At 42.2% G+C, this 18,066-nt stretch overlaps 1 protein-coding gene across 2 annotated transcripts; it reads left to right on the forward strand.

Annotated features, from left to right (window-relative positions):
- Positions 1–2,480: 2,480 nt before the first annotated feature.
- On the forward strand, positions 2,481–15,763 carry ASB4 (ankyrin repeat and SOCS box containing 4). Of its 2 annotated transcripts, none has more exons than XM_053409879.1 (5): positions 2,481–4,264; positions 8,357–8,656; positions 12,214–12,704; positions 14,209–14,325; positions 15,119–15,763. In XM_053409879.1, the coding sequence occupies exons 1-5, from the start codon at positions 4,015–4,017 to the stop codon at positions 15,305–15,307; spliced, it is 1,347 nt and encodes a 448-aa protein (XP_053265854.1). In that variant the 5' UTR covers positions 2,481–4,014; the 3' UTR covers positions 15,308–15,763. The 2 variants fall into 2 exon arrangements, with proteins under 2 accessions (XP_053265854.1, XP_053265855.1); XM_053409880.1 differs by having other exon boundaries at positions 14,212–14,325.
- Positions 15,764–18,066: the final 2,303 nt, after the last annotated feature.

The raw sequence follows: 18,066 nt of genomic DNA on the forward strand, positions 1-18,066 counted from the left end.
CATGATTTTCTATTTATATCGCATGGCACTTCATTCTCTCCTCTGTCTTTTGATTTTTAAACCCCACCCACCCTGCCAAACAAGGAAGGTGCCAGGATCCTGCTGTAAATTTCAGTGACAAATCTACAAGCCGTGTGACCATTTCTCTGGCTGTTCAGTCATGCTATGAACAGGCTATCCAGACTCTAGCAAAATGCTGGGCTAATAAATGCCTGGGTTTTTATGGTGCATATATAGTCTGCAGACATGGCTTTTGGTGCCACAGCTAAAGCAGCATCCCATTCTACCAAGGTAGAATACGCTCAGACTGTATTGTATGAATCAGACTGTACTTTGCACTATATTACCCTTTGACTCCACTGTTGACATTCCCTGCACACACACCTTTTTGGGTCAGAAGGAGAAGACTGGGAAGAGGAGGGGTCAGAAGCTGAAGAGGTACTTAGTGAGCTGCCAGAGTCCGTGGCAGAGAGAAGTGCAGAAGCCGAAGCTGGCGAGTAGGAGGAGTGGCCAAGAGGCACAGAAGAGTCTGGTGAAGAGTCACTGGTGTCTCTTCTGCTGTGTGAAAAGCTCCCCTCCCCCCATCTCCCAGAACCAGAAGAGGGCTGAAACAGTCAGAGCAGTGACAGACTTCATGGAAGCATAGCCTCCGACTGCTTGAAAACAGCCCTGTGGAGAGGAAGGGACTTAGACGGTTGTGGGAAGGCAGGGACTTTCAGTCTTGGCAACTGATTCATGGGGTAAGACCTACCAGGGATGAGCTGCTGTGCTCATTTGGTCTGACACTAAGACAAGCTTATAAAGAGTTTACTTCTACTTTCAACAGTGTGATTTACTGCCAGCTCACTCTGGCATCTAATCCACCAAACCTACAATAACTTGTTTAGTCTTTAAGGAGCCCCTAGACGTGGTTATCTTTTGCCAGATACATAAAATATGTGTATTTTACAGAACCTTTTTCTTATCAATTTTTAGTCAAATCACTATTTCTCCCCAGCCCTCTTATATTTAGGATTGTGGCACTCACTGTGTTCTTTACATTGTTGTTGGTTTATTTTTAACAGGACACAAAATCCTGACTGTAAGGAGTTGTTCCAAACCTGTCAATGTCACCAACAGTTCAGGTAACCTTTCTTTATTCTTCTATTCAACCTAGAGATCAACTATTGGGTGGAAAGATGCTCAGTGACTACGAACAAAGGGAGGAAAACCTCTTCACAATGCAAAGCCAAGAGGGCAATGAGAAAATTACATCTGTATTTCCACAGAAGACCCTGAAAATGCAGTGACTCATCACTATGGCAACTGAGCCTAAAACATTTTCCCCCCTGGAAAGCTGCTTGAAGTATATGAGTATGTGAAGGAACATCATCTTTATGGTGGGTTTTTGATATTCAAAGGGAAACTCAGGTAAGAATCAGAAGATGAGCCAGAGAAATGCAATTTCTTCAGGTAGCTGTGATTGGTCTTTAGAGGTTTTGTTATTATTTACAGTCCTTCACCTTACCTTGCTTGGATTTCTTTTTTTAACGTGCTATATATCCATCATTTACAAGAGAGCAAACACAACCTCTGACTGCAATTCTAGTTTAACTACATGTTAAAATTCCTCTTACTGAGTTTAAGATTTGCTCTTCTGCTGGATCTGAGCGCAGATAATCCTCTCATACAATATTGACTATGAAATGTTTGTCCACATTTAAATTGTTATTTTTTTAGCATGTGGTATTAAAAAAAATATCACCAGTGGGTGGCGTTTGGCTAAGTCTGGCTTAAAATGAAGCTAGGCCACTTTCCCCCCTCAACTCGGATTGAAGCTGGGGTGGGGAACTCATAGAAATGAGGACTTTTTATTTTTCTTTTAAAAATGCAAACTGATGTGGAAATGTGGAGAATTGAATTTAAGATTGGAAAAAAGTAAGAAGCTCAGAAAAATTGAAATTGACAGATTCAGATTCCTGCTTTGCAGGAGATTTGACTGAAATATACTCGGAGTCGAGTGTGAATTTCATGCTCTTTATTCAGCTCATAGTAGCAATGAATGAAACTTTCCCTAAAACGTCTAGCTATATATACATTATTTACACAATTTACACAATTGGCTAATTCCAGGCTGCTCCTGTAGGCCAATCAGGTTGTGGATTCACCTCCTCCAGAAGCCTGATTGGCTGCTCCTGCAGGCCAATCAGGTCGCTGATTCACTTCCACTTGGAGCTGGATTGGGTGGCTCCTGCGGACCAATCAGACTGCTGCATTCTAGATCCTATTGTTCTAGGATTCAGCTCAGTACATAACAATGACTCTCACAGTCCCTTCCAACTCTCCGATTCTATGATTTCCATTTCCGCTGTTTAGTTAAGCCTTTAAGAAATACAACTCTGTACCAAACTGTGCTTCAAAAATGGAATTGCTGTAAACTCTGCATCACGCACACGGACACACACACACACACACACACACACACAGACACCATTTCTACAAAACCTCAGAGGGATCAAAAGCTACTGGCTTGATTTTTCAACAATGCTGCATGGATGGGCCCAAGCAGTAGCATTAACAAGCCTAGACCAGTTGCTAGAAACTGCATAGCTTGGCACTTGGAGGGGGCTCCGTGAGGGTTAAAAATAGGTTAGAGAACATTATTCCCATTGCTTTATTCTCATTGGGTGCCAGCCTGGTCAGGACAGAGTAAGTGGCTCTACATCCATGACTTTAGCCTCCTGCTCACATTTTCATATGCAGTGAAGGTGCCTTCCTGTTCATAACGTTCTGTGACCAGAATACCACAGGGCTAGGGATTTTGCAGATGGGGCACCTGCGCTGCAATCTTATACACACTTACCTGAGAGTAAGCACCACTGAATGGGATTTACTTCTGAGTAGACACACCTAGGATTGTGTTGCTGGTCCTCCAAATCATGATTTAGATAGGCAGCAGTAGAAGACGTCCCATTTTAAAGAGGAATTTAGGTGTTTGTATACATATGGGTTTTTTAAAAACAAGTTGATACAATATGTAAGTTTTTGCTCATAGTGTATCATAACTCTCTTCTGTACGTCCCACGTGTAAATATCTCTGTGTGTGTGGATAGATAAGTAGATAAATAGTACTACTTTGCCATTTATATACAGCTCCGCATATACAGTGGTACCTTGGTTCTCAAACTTGATCCGTTCCAGAAGTCCGTTCCAAAACCAAAGTGTTCCAAAACCAAGGTGCGCTTTCCCATAGAAAGTAATGCAAAATGGATTAATCTGTTCCAGACATGTAAAAACAACTCCTAAAACAGCAATTTAGCATGGATTTTACTATCTAACAAGACCATTGATCCATAAAATGAAAGCAATAAACAAAGTACTGCAGTCACACAATCAATCTGTAGCTGAACGGGGTTCCACACAGTCACAAAAACAAAACAAAAAGCTGCAGAAACAAAAACACAAAGTAAACAGCAAAAACAGACAGACCTCAGTGTAACACTCACAACGGAGCACGTTCGGCTTCTAAAAAAAGTTTGCAGACTGGAAAACTTACTTCCAGGTTTACAGTGTTTGGGTTCCAAGTTGTTCGAGAACCGAGGTACCACTGTATTACCTTGGTTAACCTTACCCCAACCCTGCAAAGCAGGCTAATATTGCAGGCTAAAAAAACTGAGGCTCCAGTGCGGAGGAGTTGAGTGTCAATAATCCTCAGTGGCAAAGCAAGACTTGTCAGGTTTCTAAGAATGAACATGCCTACTGCTTTTGTTGAGAAATGGTGCCAGCTTTAAGAACCTTCTTACATATTTGCAAAGGATAAAGTTTTGATGAATGAGCCAATAGTATGGAGTAATCCTTTGAGCAGATTTCTCTATACCAGCATCATAGATCTGCCTGAGTTCCCCTTGACAGAATTCAGCATGTAGTGAGCAGTTGATATTTCCTTTATATAAATAGAACAGGCAGGTCAGCATTACTTGGTGTTTAAAATTATCTTGGCTTTGCTACACCCTAGAGAAATTAGAACACCCTTTTATGCAGACTTATAAACATACGCATTTGGCCATTGAAAACAAACGGGAATATAATAACCCCCACGCAGAAAACATGACAGAAGCAATGACACGGGCCGAAATTGCTAAGCAACTGAAGAAAGATTTTTTGAAGGCTTTGCAGTCAAACGACTACAGAACTCTGGAGGAGTTTTTGAATCAGAAGCAGATAGATGTGGACACAGTGTTTGAAGTGGAAGATGAGAACCTGGTTCTGGCCTCCTACAAACAAGGTAAAAAGAAGAAGTGGTGACACCAGGATTTAAAGCTTGTGCAATTAAGGAAACAAATTGGCTATTTGTTGTTTAAGGGTGTTTGCACTTTGAAGGTATTGCTGCATTATCTAACCTTCTGGATCAGAGCTCACTTAACTGGTAAGATTGGTATAGAGTTCCCTTTTCAGGTTCAGGACTGCAGGCCAGTGCAGAGGAGGAAGACAGAAGAAACAGCGGGGGGCAGAAATGTTATAAGGCAGGCCCCAAGTTATTGAGTGTACCAATGTATTTGCAGCAGGTGGCGCTGTGGTCTAAACCACAGAGCCTAGGGCTTGCTGATCGGAAGGTCAGCGGTTTGAATCTCCGTGACGACGGTATCCTGTTGCTCGGTCCCTGCTACTGCCAACCTAGCAGTTCGAATGCACGTCACGCAAATGTCGGCTCCCTCGGCCAGTAAAGTGAGATGAGCGCCACAACCCCAGAGTCGTTCATGTCTGGACTTAACTGTCAGGAGTCCTTTACCTTTACCTTTTTGCACCCAGAGGTTAGAGCTGAGTAAGTCCAGTGCTTTTTTTTTCTGGCAGTACTTAATGGTACGCAGTACCAGCACCTCCCTCCCACCCCCAATCTTGTGATTTACTTACGGTAGCAACTTCATGGTGTGTACTGGCACTTTTTTTCCTAGAAAAAAAGAAGAACTGAGTAAGGACCGTGTTTTCAACATAGGCAGCACCCAGATATTTAACCCTTGAATGTAAATCATTGTTTTAACTGCCCACATATCTTTGGAATATATCTTAAATTAGAATTTAGATTAAATGCACTAGCTACATGCGAACAATCCAAGAGGCTGTTTCCTTGCCTCCCTTGTTTCTTTGCCCCCTGCATTAGTGGCTTGCTTCGGTTTGACAGGGCCCAAATCATCAGCAGATACGCATCAGGGCACATTTAGGATAGCTTAGTCACAGAGTAAATTCTGGCAGGAATAGAAGGTGACGCTTGCAGGTTGGTGCACCCTGTGTAGCAGTCTGCACGAGGAGAAGAGGTTGCACCCACACTCTGAGACCTTAAAAGTATCTGTACACCACATTTGTAAGTGTATCAAATTTGCTCAGCCTCCTGCCCCAGCTTGACCCTCCAAGCCACTTTTTAAGCTCCCAAGCTTTCTAAGCTTTTAAGTATAGCAAAACATACTTACTGCGTTTCTTTGCCAATAAAAAAGGGGAAAGAAGCAAAAGCAGTCCTGTCTACTGGTGAGAGAAAAAACAGGTTTCCAACAAGAACTGAACACTTGATAACAATCATTTTATTTATCATGTGGTAATCTGATTCAGCTATTGTTTGATTATCAGAGCATGTGAAACCTTTCTTCAGTTGTGTAGCTGAAAGGGAAACCTGACAATTACATAGTAGTTAAAGGGAAAAGCATGCAAGAAAGCAGTAGAATAATATCAGTCTTTAAAAATGTAACTTGGAGGCTGCAATCTTAACCATATCTACCAAGAAGTGAGTCCTCTTAAATTCAGTGGCGTTTCCTCTCAGGTTACTGAGGTTCAAATAGCAGCCTAACACCCTCCCCTTGAAGACCATAAGTTGCTTTTGAGGAAACATGGATAGGAATTCACTGCAAGTTGGACGTGCTGGAAGCTGGAGTCCATCCAAAAGCCACAGGTTACCTTTACCAGGTGTAAGACAACTGAAAACAAATCTTGATCTGCCTATACAAGTTTTGAATCTTCGTTCTGCGTAAAATGAGTGTCTGTGAGTAGGGATTCAAAGAGTCCCTTGCACAAGCAATAAACACTTTCGCTAACAGATGGGGGGTCCATTTTCTCTGTCCAGCCCCCAGTTCCATATCCTTCCTGTTCCAGAGGGTCATTCGGCCCCCAGCTTTTCATGGGGTACAAGGGACTGCAGCTGGGAGGGAAGCCTCCCTGTGCTAGTGGAAATCAATTCAAAGTTCTCTGGATCCTGGTTGCTATGGACAAAGGGGAACGTCACACTGTGGTGTCATCAGGACAGGACCTTGAGGCAGAAGCCTGTGGTTCCATTTATCAAACTGAGCAAGAGCCCTGCTCCCCAAATGCAGCAGGCCCGGATTACCACATTTTGAAGTGAAGTAATGCCCCATGCCACCTAAAGCAAGTGTGGTGAACTTGCAGCAAGGCAGATGTTGCAGAAGACAACCTGTGTTGTTATACCTGCATCATCCCTGGCCGTTGGCCATGATCTCTAGGGCTGATGGGAGTTCTACTTCAGCAACATTGAGAGGCCCAAAGGTTCATTTGAAAACATTTGCAGGATTGATTTAAAATATTTTGTTAGGTTGTGATTTGATACCCGTTTATAAATATTAGAAGTAAGTCTTTTAAGTATTGAGATAAGGTAAACAGGGTGATTTAGAAATGCGAAGATAAAAGTGATTACATATGGAAGTCAGGGAGGGGATACGAGAGGAAGTCAAAGCTCAATTTGAGCAAAGATATATGTGATGAAGAAATGTTATTTGGTTGTGATAAAGGAAAAAAGAAAATTTAATAAACATTATATTAAAAAATAAATAAAAATAGAGAGGCCCAAAGGTTCCCCACACCTGACCTAAAGGGAGGGCACAAGGCCATTTAGTTTGTCTCTAAAGATTCCTGACACTGCCAGACATTTTCAAATGAACTGGAACGTAAAGCAGCCATGATGTCAATCCACTCCTTGAATGTAAGGTGTGACGGTTGCAGTATGGAATTCAGTTACATGGAAGTGTGAACCACACTGCCCCAGTCTGGATACAATTGGAAGAAGGAGGAAGTTCTGGAATTTGAAGATTAGCTTATTGGCAGGAGAGAATGATGTTGAACCTATGGTGCGTATTAACATTCTGGGATGAAGCCATGCAGCTCTACTGGGATGAGGCCCAAGAGATTCAGTGGAAGAAGGGCAAGGAGAGGATAGGTATTTTCTCAGGGCTGTTCGTGTAGTTTAACACTTTTTAGTCTGCAGTTCCTTCAGACAGGTGGATTGTGGACCCTTCAAAGCAGAGACTTCTACCCTCCTTTCTCAACATATAAATATGCAAAAAATCCAGAAATAAGGAATGGTAAAAATTCTTAAATGAATAAAGAACCTCAACATTCATTAAGTTCAGAAACCTCATTGGGGCAATGCTGCCATGAAGCAGGGTGAAGTGGCCTAACATGCACTGGGCTGAGTGGGGTGATAGATGAAGGCAGGAATTTGATGCAGCAAGACTTCTTACAGCAGGGAATGGGGGCAACTGTGGCCTTCCAGATATTGCTGGACTCCCATCACCCCAGGCAAGAGGGCCACTGGTGAGGGATGATGGGAGGGGCAGTCCAGTGACATCATTCCTGGGCCTAGTAAGTGGAGAGGAGGAGACACAATTTGGATTTTGCTTCAGGTAGCAAAGTGTCTTGGATCGGCAATGCATTTTGGTCAAGCAATCTTTTGCACGCAGGAGTCCCGATGTGTGAATGAATCAAATCTCTACACCGGGAATGTTTTACTCCATCTGAAAGAAGGAATCTGACAAAAGTGCACAATTATTTATGAATGTTTAGTTAAAATGAATGGGGAGTTCTGTATTCGCAGAAGATACGTGTGAGCAGCTGAGCATGCATGGTTCTCTGTGCAAGGGTGAAATTCTATATATTAGAGACACAGATTAATTTAGGTTCAGCATCCCCCTGCCTACAGAAAGATGACCAGCATAAGGTCACTCATCTAACCTGGAATGCAGCTGGGTGGTTTGCATCCATCAGAGATCCTTGTTATAAAGACTTCCTCTCTTATCATGACGTCATAGTGATCCCGGAAACATGGACTGTGGATGAAATGCTATTCAATGGATTTCATTCATTCTCAATTAGGGCAGAACCAGGGGTAAAGCATGGAAGGGCAAAAGGGGCTTGGGGGTCCTAGTCTCCACTACTCTATGTGCCATTTCAAACCCTCCCCCCATTCAAGTCATATGTCTTGGCAATTTTAATCCTACCTACCAGAGGCCAATATTTCTGTTATCTGTTTACTGATTGGGAATGATGCTTTTGAAAGGGTCATCATGTACTTACCTGCTTGTGCTTTTTTTTTTTTAACCAGGTTATTGGCTGCCTAGCTATAAACTGCAACATTCGTGGGCCACTGGGCTACACTTATCTGTTTTGTACGGCCACCTGGAGAGCCTGAGGGTCCTGCTGAAGCACAAAGCGACAATCAACTGCCGGCCCAATGGCAAAGCAGCAATCCACATAGCATGCGAAGTGGGCAACCTGGATTGCATCAAGATACTTTGCAGCCATGGAGCGAAAACCAACTGCTATTCACTGAGCGGTCTCGCGCCACTGCATTTCTGTACGACAAAGCTGTCCATCCCTTGCGCACAGCAGTTAATCTGGAGAGGTAAGTCCAATTGCAGGCCATCAGCGCTGTAGCCCTTTGGAGTGCAGAGGAGAGAACAACATGGGTTAGCCCTCCACATGGTGGTGGTGGGGAAGTCATTGCCACTAGAAAGCTAGCATGCCAGGGATGGATTTTGCTTTCTTTCTCCCTGATAAGTTACCTGTCAAAATATAGGAGATTTCTACATAGCAGCCTATTCAAATAAAGCTGGGAGCCCTGCATGGGCAGCCAAAAATGGTATATTTCTTTGACATGGTTTTATGCACATTTTAATTCTTCCTAAAATATAGTGACACTTTGTCTTCAAATATCTAAAGACATACAGAAGAGAGGTAAGGCTTGAGCCCCCTTTGCACTATCCTTATAAAACACTATCCTTATAAAACACTATCGTGGCATTCTCCCCTTCAAAAACTAAATTAAAAAATCCTGGGAACTTTCACTTGCTAAGGGTGCTGAGAATTGTTAGGAGTCCCTTGTTCCCTAAGATGTGCATTATTACATTTAGTAAAAGGCTATATTAACAGTGTCATGTTTATCCCACATGATGCCAATAACGTTGACAGCAGGACTAAGATTGCTGCCATGAGGAATTGTGGGAAAGTCCAAGGGGCTCCTTAAAATGCGTTGTAAGCTGAAATGCTACATTCTGAGTGTGACCTACTTTCAGTACAGAAAATACTTTGTAGAGCAAGTAGTCATCCTAAAGCAATATGCAACTACCTTGAAAGGAGAAATAACTACAACACTGGACTCTTCAGCTGCAAATGAAATGGAAGGGAACGTTTAAGTAAACCTTTACATTAGTGTCACTAGATTTTTTTAAAAAAAATCTTAGTCAATGAATCATATATTTTTAGTTGCTTGATCGATCTAAACTTGCAGTTTCACCAGTTCTGGTCTCCATTCACTTCTTTGTTGTAGCCTTGTTGTGTTTTTAAGCATTGTTGCAAATGAAACTTCCAACTGCAAATGGAGAAAAACAATAGTCCTGAGCAAGAAACATACTTTTCTTTGTTCTTGAACTACTGGGATTTGCAACAAATTGTTGCAGTGTGGCTCCATTCCATCTCCCCGCAAAAGTCAGTCCACATTCCATTGTCACTGAGCAAGCTCTGTCTTCATTGGGCTATTTTGGGGTGCCCCCCACTTACGGATCCTTCCTTCTTCTGCATGGGTGCTACGTAAGCAACAACATGCCCCATCTGAACTTAAGGGGGGGCGACACCTTTTAAGATGATTTAAAGTTTTTTTAACAGATTAAACCCAGCTGTGCTTTAAATGCACAAATGGTGAAAAGCTGTTGTTTAGATTTTTAAAAAGCCTGTGGAAACTTCTGCATGAAAACAGTAGGCGGCATATTTAAAAGACAGAGAAAAACTTCATATCAGGGAGAGTCAATTTCTGTATTCTTGAGAGTTGTCCTGTTCTCCAAGTAGAGCAGTGGTTGTAGGACCAGGAAGTATGTGCTAGTGATGATGATGATAACAGCTATACCACCCTTTATCTGAGAATCACAGGGCAGTTTACAACATAAAACAGCAAAATTATACTATTAATGCTACTATGTAGTAGTAGCAATAGTTAGATTTAGATAGCTGCTCATCAGTAAATATTCCCATGGCAGCAAGCCATTGTTAAAGCACTGTTAATAATGACTAAAATCAACAATGAAAGTTCACAAGCTGGGGATAGCTGAGTTGGTAGAGTATGAGACTCACAGGGCTGTGGGTTCAAGCCCCACGTTGGGCAAAAGATTCCTGCATTGCAGGGGGTTGGACTAGATGACCCTCATGGTACCTCCCAACTCTACAATTCTATGACACTCACAAACCTTCCACTGCACCAGACGACATAAAAAACTCACTGACACATGGGGTGCATATACTGATTGTCCACTAGATGGGGATGTTGTTTCAAGTGAAATATATACGGAGACTTAAGCAAGCCTCAGAAGGTCGCTTTGAGTTTGACAAGATTTCTAGACAGTAACACGCAGTCTATGACTGTGCATGTGGCATCTAGCTGTGTATATTCAGCAAAAGATGTGCAGGTGTGATTGCAGCACATGAAAACCTACATCTGGGCTAGGCTACTTGATATTTACAGGTGCTTTTACATGTAAAAGACCTGAGCAGGGTGACCATGTGTCATTTATTGGAAGGGCTGCCCCGGTCCAAGTCAGGTTTAAAGATAATGAACCCCAAGAAGGGGGAGTGGGAGGGGCCCTGAAGTTGCCCATCAACAGGTAGCAGCATCTGGACAACAGTCAGAGAAAAAAAAGTCAGTCTTTCCCACTATGGTGAGATGCATTTCTGTCTAAATTACAGTAATCATTCCTAAATTTGCATCTATATGTATACATTAACATTGGCCTAGGGTAGAGTGTATGTATTAACATATAATGCTTAGCATATGTGGATATTTTTTTTATCCCAATTGGCATCTGCATTGGATTTGAAACTGGTGTTTTTAAAAAGATAATTGTTTTTAACCGGGTTTTGGTTTTTTACACATGCAACTGCTTTACATACATTTTTATTGCATCATAAAATTGCCTCAAGTTGTATCACTGAAGGAGATTGATAAATTAAATCAATAAATAATATGGACATTTTATGCAAACAGGTGTCCTCTTTTTCCCCTGGAGAGTGGACAGGCAAGCAGGTAGATGCATTCCCTCTTTTGGAGTGATACGTTATATGGCCCCCTTCTAGACCAGAATCACAAATTTAGAAATATTTTTTGTTATAAGAGTGCTTAAGGTTGTGCCAAACCCATCTTTCCAACTTCCTCAGTTAGTGATGGTGGGGGTGGGAAGGCATTCAAACATGCAATCTTCCTCATTTGTTTTGAGACAGACAATCCTAAAAACACAACATAAAGGGGGAGGGAATATTTCTAATTTTGTCTTTATGTAGGAAGTTGATTTATCCATTTTAATCAACTAAAAAGGTTCCTGCAGTTAATTAGGCTGCATAGTTAAACAAATAATAATAATCCATGCACATACTCATAGAAAAACTGTAGATTGCAAGTCCCATCATAAAAGAGGTATATTTTAAATCTTTTCTGTCAGAAAGCAAGGAATGCCTTGCCCAAGATTACTCCTGCTTGCAACCATGGCTGCATCATCTAAAATCAGGGGAAGTTTGTTTCTTGCATTTCAACAAATTCAAATACATGCAAATGAAACTAGCTGATTAATTAATTGACTAAAACTTGTGCAATTAATTAACATTTCTGTAGTCAGATGGCAGTCGTGGGGGGGGGGGAACATTTGCCTCAGTAAAAATTGCTGTTATTTATTTCATACAGCTCAGCAAGTATATACCATATTTTTCTGTGTATAAGACTAGGTTTCCCCCCTAAAAAATAATGTCCAAAATTTGGGGGCGTCTTATACACGGGGGCCATCTCCCCCCCATTTTCTTAAATGGAGCCCCCCAAAATAGGGGTCGTCTTATACACGGGGGTGTCTTATAGACGAAAAAATATGGTATGTGTCTTTAACATGGAAAAAGAAAAAGAAAACCTCTCTCTTTTCCTTCAAACAGGCGCAGACGTGAATATAAGGACTAACAACCAAGAGGAGGAAACTCCCCTCCACACAGTTGCTCGTTATGGTATCCCTGAAATGGTGGGCTTTTATGTAGAACAAGGAGCTGCGGTTGACTGTCTAAATGCCCACAGAGAAACGCCTCTGGCCTGTGCGGTCTATTGGGCCCTCAATGGCAAGGAACAAACATACAGCACAGATCACCACCTGATCTGTAGGATGCTGATCGACTATAAAGCCGACGTCAATTCACGGGACGAGGATTTCCGAACGCCTCTCCACAAGGCTGCTTGGAACTGCGACCGCGTTCTGTTGGACATGCTGCTCGAGGCAGGAGCTGAGGCCAACTTCATGGATGACAACGGATGCGGCCCTTTGCAGTACGTCCTGAAAGTGACAGGTGTGCGGCCAAGTGCCCAGCCAGAATTCTGCTTCCAGCTGCTTCTCAATTATGGAGCTGCCAGGATATATCCTCCACAGTTCCATAAGGTGAAAGCTTGTGTCTACCTATTACATACATATGCATCTGTTTAGATCAGAGATGAGAAACTGCGTGAATGGAAGTTTGTGGTCTTCCGCCTTTCAGATAGATTTTAAACATGTCCTAATTCAGTTTGGGGCATTGGTTGGTTTCTCAACATCAGGCCTTGCAGGTGCCCTTAATGTTTTGCAAAAATGCTCTTGCATGTCTTTTGTGAGGCTTTCTGCCATCTGGGTCTTGTAAAGCCCAGATCACAGGTCAATGCTTTTCCTTTCTAAATTTGATTACAGGCTGTTCTTTCTTTCTTTCTTTCTTTCTTTCTTTCTTTCTTTCTTTCACATTAATCTCCATGCTAGGAAAAAGCAGAAGGAATTGCTTTTATATATTTTTACCTTGAACACAGGCATGGGGAAGCTATGACAGATGGGGTTAATATGAGAATTAAAAATAAATAAATTATTCTACATGAAATGCATGCAGGTAATTCTAACATGATGAGATGAGTGCCTCTAAAACATCTGTTTAATACGAATAGAGTCAGGATGTCAAAGTTCCAAACCACTGCATATACTTTAATGGCAGAAATAGTATGCCGCAGGTCACTTCTTCCAGCGCTGCCCTCCTAAACTACTCTGGAAAAGATGTCTTGAGGACTGTAAGCAGCAGTTATTTTCTTATGGAAAGTAATTATTTCTCGCACGTGGTGAAAAATTCTTTGGTGCTTCATGTTTTTCAACTGCTAGCTTGCTTTGCCACCCTGGATCTGGCTTCAAGTTAATAACCATCCATTCATCTGCAAAAGCACAGAATTGTAGCGTTGGAAGGAACCCTTCACTAGTTCCCTTAAGCTTAGAATCGTTCCCCACCCCTGCCATAAAACTCTTCTTCACAACCGTGAAGACTAGCAGTTGCTTTAAAAAGCAAAAAAAGAAAGCTGAATTTCCTTAAGGTGCTGAATTTTCACACCAGTATACTGTAGTTACATGGCAATCTGTGGGTGGATGGAATTGGCACAGCCTTCGAATAACACCCCCTGTATGCCTCTAGGTGTATTAGTCTGTTACAGCAAAACTAGGCAGAAGCAAACTATGATTATTTCAAGCTACTGAGTATAGCTGGGACTGATTCAGATAGGAATTGCCAATTAACAGGGTGGTATTCAATGCTAATCCTACTCAGAGTGGACTCATTGAAGACAGCAGACATGACTAAGGATTGCAGTCAACAAAGCCCTGCACAGAATATACCTATGGAAATCAATGAACCTGCATTAGTAATAATTATTAACTCCAATAGGCCAATAACATTGAATGCCACCCCAGCTTGGGTTCATTAATTTAGCAAGTCTATTCTGAGTAGCACTTAGTTGACTATTCTTACTTCTCTGTACTGGAGAAGAGAAGGAAAGTGATATTGCTCAGTGGAGAAGAAGGGCAAAAGCTTTAAAGAAGAAAAAAAAAGCAGTTTGTGGAGATTGGCAAAATCCAAATAGGTGGTGTCTGTTTCTCTTAGCAGGTTTTGCAGGCCTGTTGCTCTTATCCCAGAGCAGTTGAGGTTATTGTGAATACATATGAACACATCAAGTCCACAGCAAAATGGAGAGCAGCTATACCCGATGATGTCTTTGAGGTAAACACTTAATGATTTCTTGAATTGCTGATTAAAAAAACACACAGGTAACATCTGTGTATTAGTACTTTAACCTGGTTCTATGTGAAAGTGAATGTTTAGTAGGAAATGAAAGTTGGAGAACTCTGTTTAGTCAGGGATCACCAGCAACATCTGAAGGACACCCTCTTGGCTGTCTCTGGTTTAAACTGTAGTTATTGAACAAGCCTGGATCATAATATACAGTTAAAGGCTATTTCATTGAGTGACAGCTTCAGAACATTGCTCTGACTTGGCCAGCTCTGTCCTGCTCAGTTAGGAGACATCAAATTGCATGGGAGCAATGTGATATCTAGAGCAATTTTCAATTGTTCTTTTAGGCGAAGTTACGAGGGGGGCGGGGTGCATAGAAAGATACAGTCTCACTTATTGGGTTATTAGGCCGCTATTCAGATAGGTCAGAGCTGGCCCTACCATTGGACATAGTGAGGCACCTGCCTTAAGGTAGCAGATGCTGGGGAATGGCGGCAATGTGGATGTGTTGGAGACCAGAAATATTTGTGCCTGCTGCCCTTAAGTGTGGTGGAGGGTTCTGCCGTGTCTCCAGTGCTGAAATAAAACTGAACTGCCAGTCCAAATGCAATGAGGAGGTGGGTGTCTTGACTCAGGCGGCAAAATGTCTTGTGCAAGCCCTAAACAGAATAATGGCAAGAGACTTCATTGAGCACAGAGAAGGTAATGATGCATCTTCTCCATACGTTTCCATAGAGAAAGATATTGATCACATCATTTATGCATTATTTTGCTTTTGCAGATGTATAATGAATTCTACGAATCTCTTTTTGAGGTGTGTGATAACACACCAAGATCGCTCAAGCACCTAGCCAGATGTGCTATTCGAAGAATATTGTTCGATCGATGCCACAAAGGAATCCCTTTACTTTTCATTCCAGCGACACTGAAGAATTATTTGCTCCTAGAACCAGAAGGAATATTGTACTGAGTTTGTCCAGCAGCCCAATTCTGTAAAACTGGGGTTCACTTGCATGGTAAAAGTTAAAATCCAAGGGTTCCGTGATATCACCCAGAACAAAAGGTCATGGTCAATTTGTATACAAAGACTCATTTTACATCTGTGGATTACACTAAGTTCTTGAATTTGCTGCAGCCTGAACACAAGCCTATTTCATAATCCATTTCACTCCCAGCTTGTGTTAAAAAGAATATACATGGAACTCTGGAAAAGAATTAGGTCAGCTTTTCCATCTGCTTTCAAATCTAAATAATGACTGAGCTATGCATATCAGTGCTTTGAAAAGACTAGCTTTCAGTGACCCATACAAAACAAATATCATAAAGACTTATGCGCTAAATTAAAAGACCATGTTTTTATTTGAACCTTTAGAATTCGATATACTAATAAACAGCCACATTCTCTGAGTGGATCCTGGTTTGGCCCCAAACAGCATCATTCATGTCAGGGATGATGGGAGATGTAGTCCAGCAAAAGCTGGGGACTCAAGTTTGAGAAACACTTGCCTTAGGAGATGGATGCTTACATGTTTATTAATGTGCACCAGCACTTTCTGGAAGAGATTACGTAATCCAATGACCATTCTAGCAGGAGGTTAGCATGTGCTTAACCGAAAGGCCGCTTCACATGTAACAGATTGGTGGAGTCATTTTGTCTGCAACAAGCAGAGGGAAAACTACTTTAAAAAAGAAAAAAAGCAAGGGTGTTTGTGTTAAACAGCCATATTGATGAGAGAGGAAACAAGGCCTGCCACAGTTCCCCCATGGCGTGTACATGCAATAAAGAGGGCCAGTCTTCCTATCATGGGGCTCCCTGCAAAAAAACAACTGGTAAGTAGCGTGCAATGTCTTCAATTAGTCCATAATGGCTAAACCTGCTCTAAAACAAGGAGATTAAAGGAAAGGAGCCTGTCAGGGAGATGGGTCTCCTGCTGGGAACAGGACAAAGGTGGGGAGGAGTCATATTTAAAATCTGAATGCATAATTCTATACTTTGATATTGACAGACTGCATTTTGGAAACAGGAGAACAAAAAGGCGATTTGGATCTGTCACTGTAGCTGACACTTCCATGCTGTGAAGGAAGAAAAAAAACTTGTCACTGCTGTCCCTAAATGCCCTCCCACTTTTGTCGCCACCCTCCTCTCTCTCTGTTTTGTTTTTTTAAAAATTCTATGGGCATCTAGCCTTACTTCAAAGTTTTGTTCTAAGCAGGTGCTAGATTATACCCATTGTGGCGCCTGACAGGGAGCCCAGCAGGATCTCACTGATTATAGTGGTAAGAATTTGCAAGCTGTTCAATATCAGAGCAAAACTGGCTTGTGCCCTTTCATTGCTGCTCTTCATTTGTGGTGAAAGGCCAGGAGGAAATAAAACCCTCCGGCTTTTTTTGTTGTTGCTGCTGCTCCAGATGAGTTTCACTGGCCTGTCATGATTTGTCAGCTCACAGAAGCTCGAGAGAACTGACCAAAAACTTGGGACACACAAAATGTGGATTAGGTGATGTGACAGTTGCACGTGCAGATGCATAGAAAGGCTTGCAGAAGTCTCTGCTCCCTGGCATTTTGCTATGGCACACTTGCAATTTTTATCACACTCTTGCAGAATAAAAAATTTTTTAGCTGCCTCGCCAAAGCCTACAGGACAGCCTCACAACCAGGAATAAATATATTTCCCTAGGGGAAATCCTATTGAGATTGAAAGTTTGTAGAAATGTTAAATCAACTGAAATCTTACACTGTTGGCATAAGATTCAATTGGCAGTCCAGATTCAATCATCTTCATTCATAGAGTGGTAGGGGGCGTTCTCTGCCTCGGGCAGTAAGAGATCTTGAGCTAGCTCAGGGTACCAGTGTGGAAAATGATAATGTTGCTATTCAAAGAGATCATACATAACTGGTGCAAGAGAGAGCACTGTTCACCTTAGTTACGCATCTAAAGTCCCCGACAAGTTTAAGAGCTGGAAAGGGTAAAGGTAAAGGGACCCCTGACCATTAGGTCCAGTCATGGCCGACTCTGGGGTTGCGGCGCTCATCTCGCTCTATAGGCCGAGGGAGCCAGCGTTTGTCCGAAAACAGCTTCCGGGTCATGTGGCCAGCAGGACTAAGCTGCTTCTGGCGAACCAGAGCAGCACATGGAAACGCCATTTACCTTCCTGCCGGAGCGGTACCTATTTATCTACTTGTACTTTCGAACTGCTAGGTTGGCAGGAGCAGGGACCGAGCAACGGGAGCTCACCCCGTCGCAGGGATTCAAACTGCCGACCTTCTGATCGGCAAGTCCTAGGCTCTGTGGTTTAACCCACAGCGCCACCCGGTTTAGTATCATGAAATAATGTAATAATCAGGTGGTATCTCTATTCACAGTGTTCTAAGTACTAATCTCTGGTTTAATTCATATAATGAAACTTTTTGTTTTTCACACCATACATTTAAAGCATAGAATAAATGGCCATGGCTTCCCCTGAAGAATTATGAGCTGTAGCTCATTACAGGTGCTGAAAGTTGTTAGGAGACCTCGTATTTCCTTCACAGAGCAACAATTCCCAGAGCTCCCTATGAAGAGGGATGGGTTGTTAAACCACTCTGGGCTTACAGCTGAGTATAGACCACTTGAAATAGGTTTGCAGACTCTTATCTGAGGTAGCCATGATGAGAGGTGAATCAGGGTGGTCTTTATTCCAGATTAGTTAACCCAGAAAACTTCAGTCTCTTGACTCCATCCATCCTTG

Source organism: Podarcis raffonei, chromosome 12 (genome assembly GCF_027172205.1).
Source record: "Podarcis raffonei isolate rPodRaf1 chromosome 12, rPodRaf1.pri, whole genome shotgun sequence".
Taxonomy (NCBI): domain Eukaryota; kingdom Metazoa; phylum Chordata; class Lepidosauria; order Squamata; family Lacertidae; genus Podarcis; species Podarcis raffonei.

What these genes read in the sequence shown, in the direction of transcription:
- ASB4 (XM_053409879.1), top strand. Translation starts at nt 4,015, where the DNA reads ATGCAGACTTATAAACATACGCATTTGGCCATTGAAAACAAACGGGAA. An exon ending in ATCCTCCACAGTTCCATAAG is followed by an intron (nt 12,705 to 14,208) that starts GTGAAAGCTTGT and finishes TGTTTCTCTTAG; the next exon opens with CAGGTTTTGCAGGCCTGTTG. An exon ending in TACCCGATGATGTCTTTGAG is followed by an intron (nt 14,326 to 15,118) that starts GTAAACACTTAA and finishes TTGCTTTTGCAG; the next exon opens with ATGTATAATGAATTCTACGA.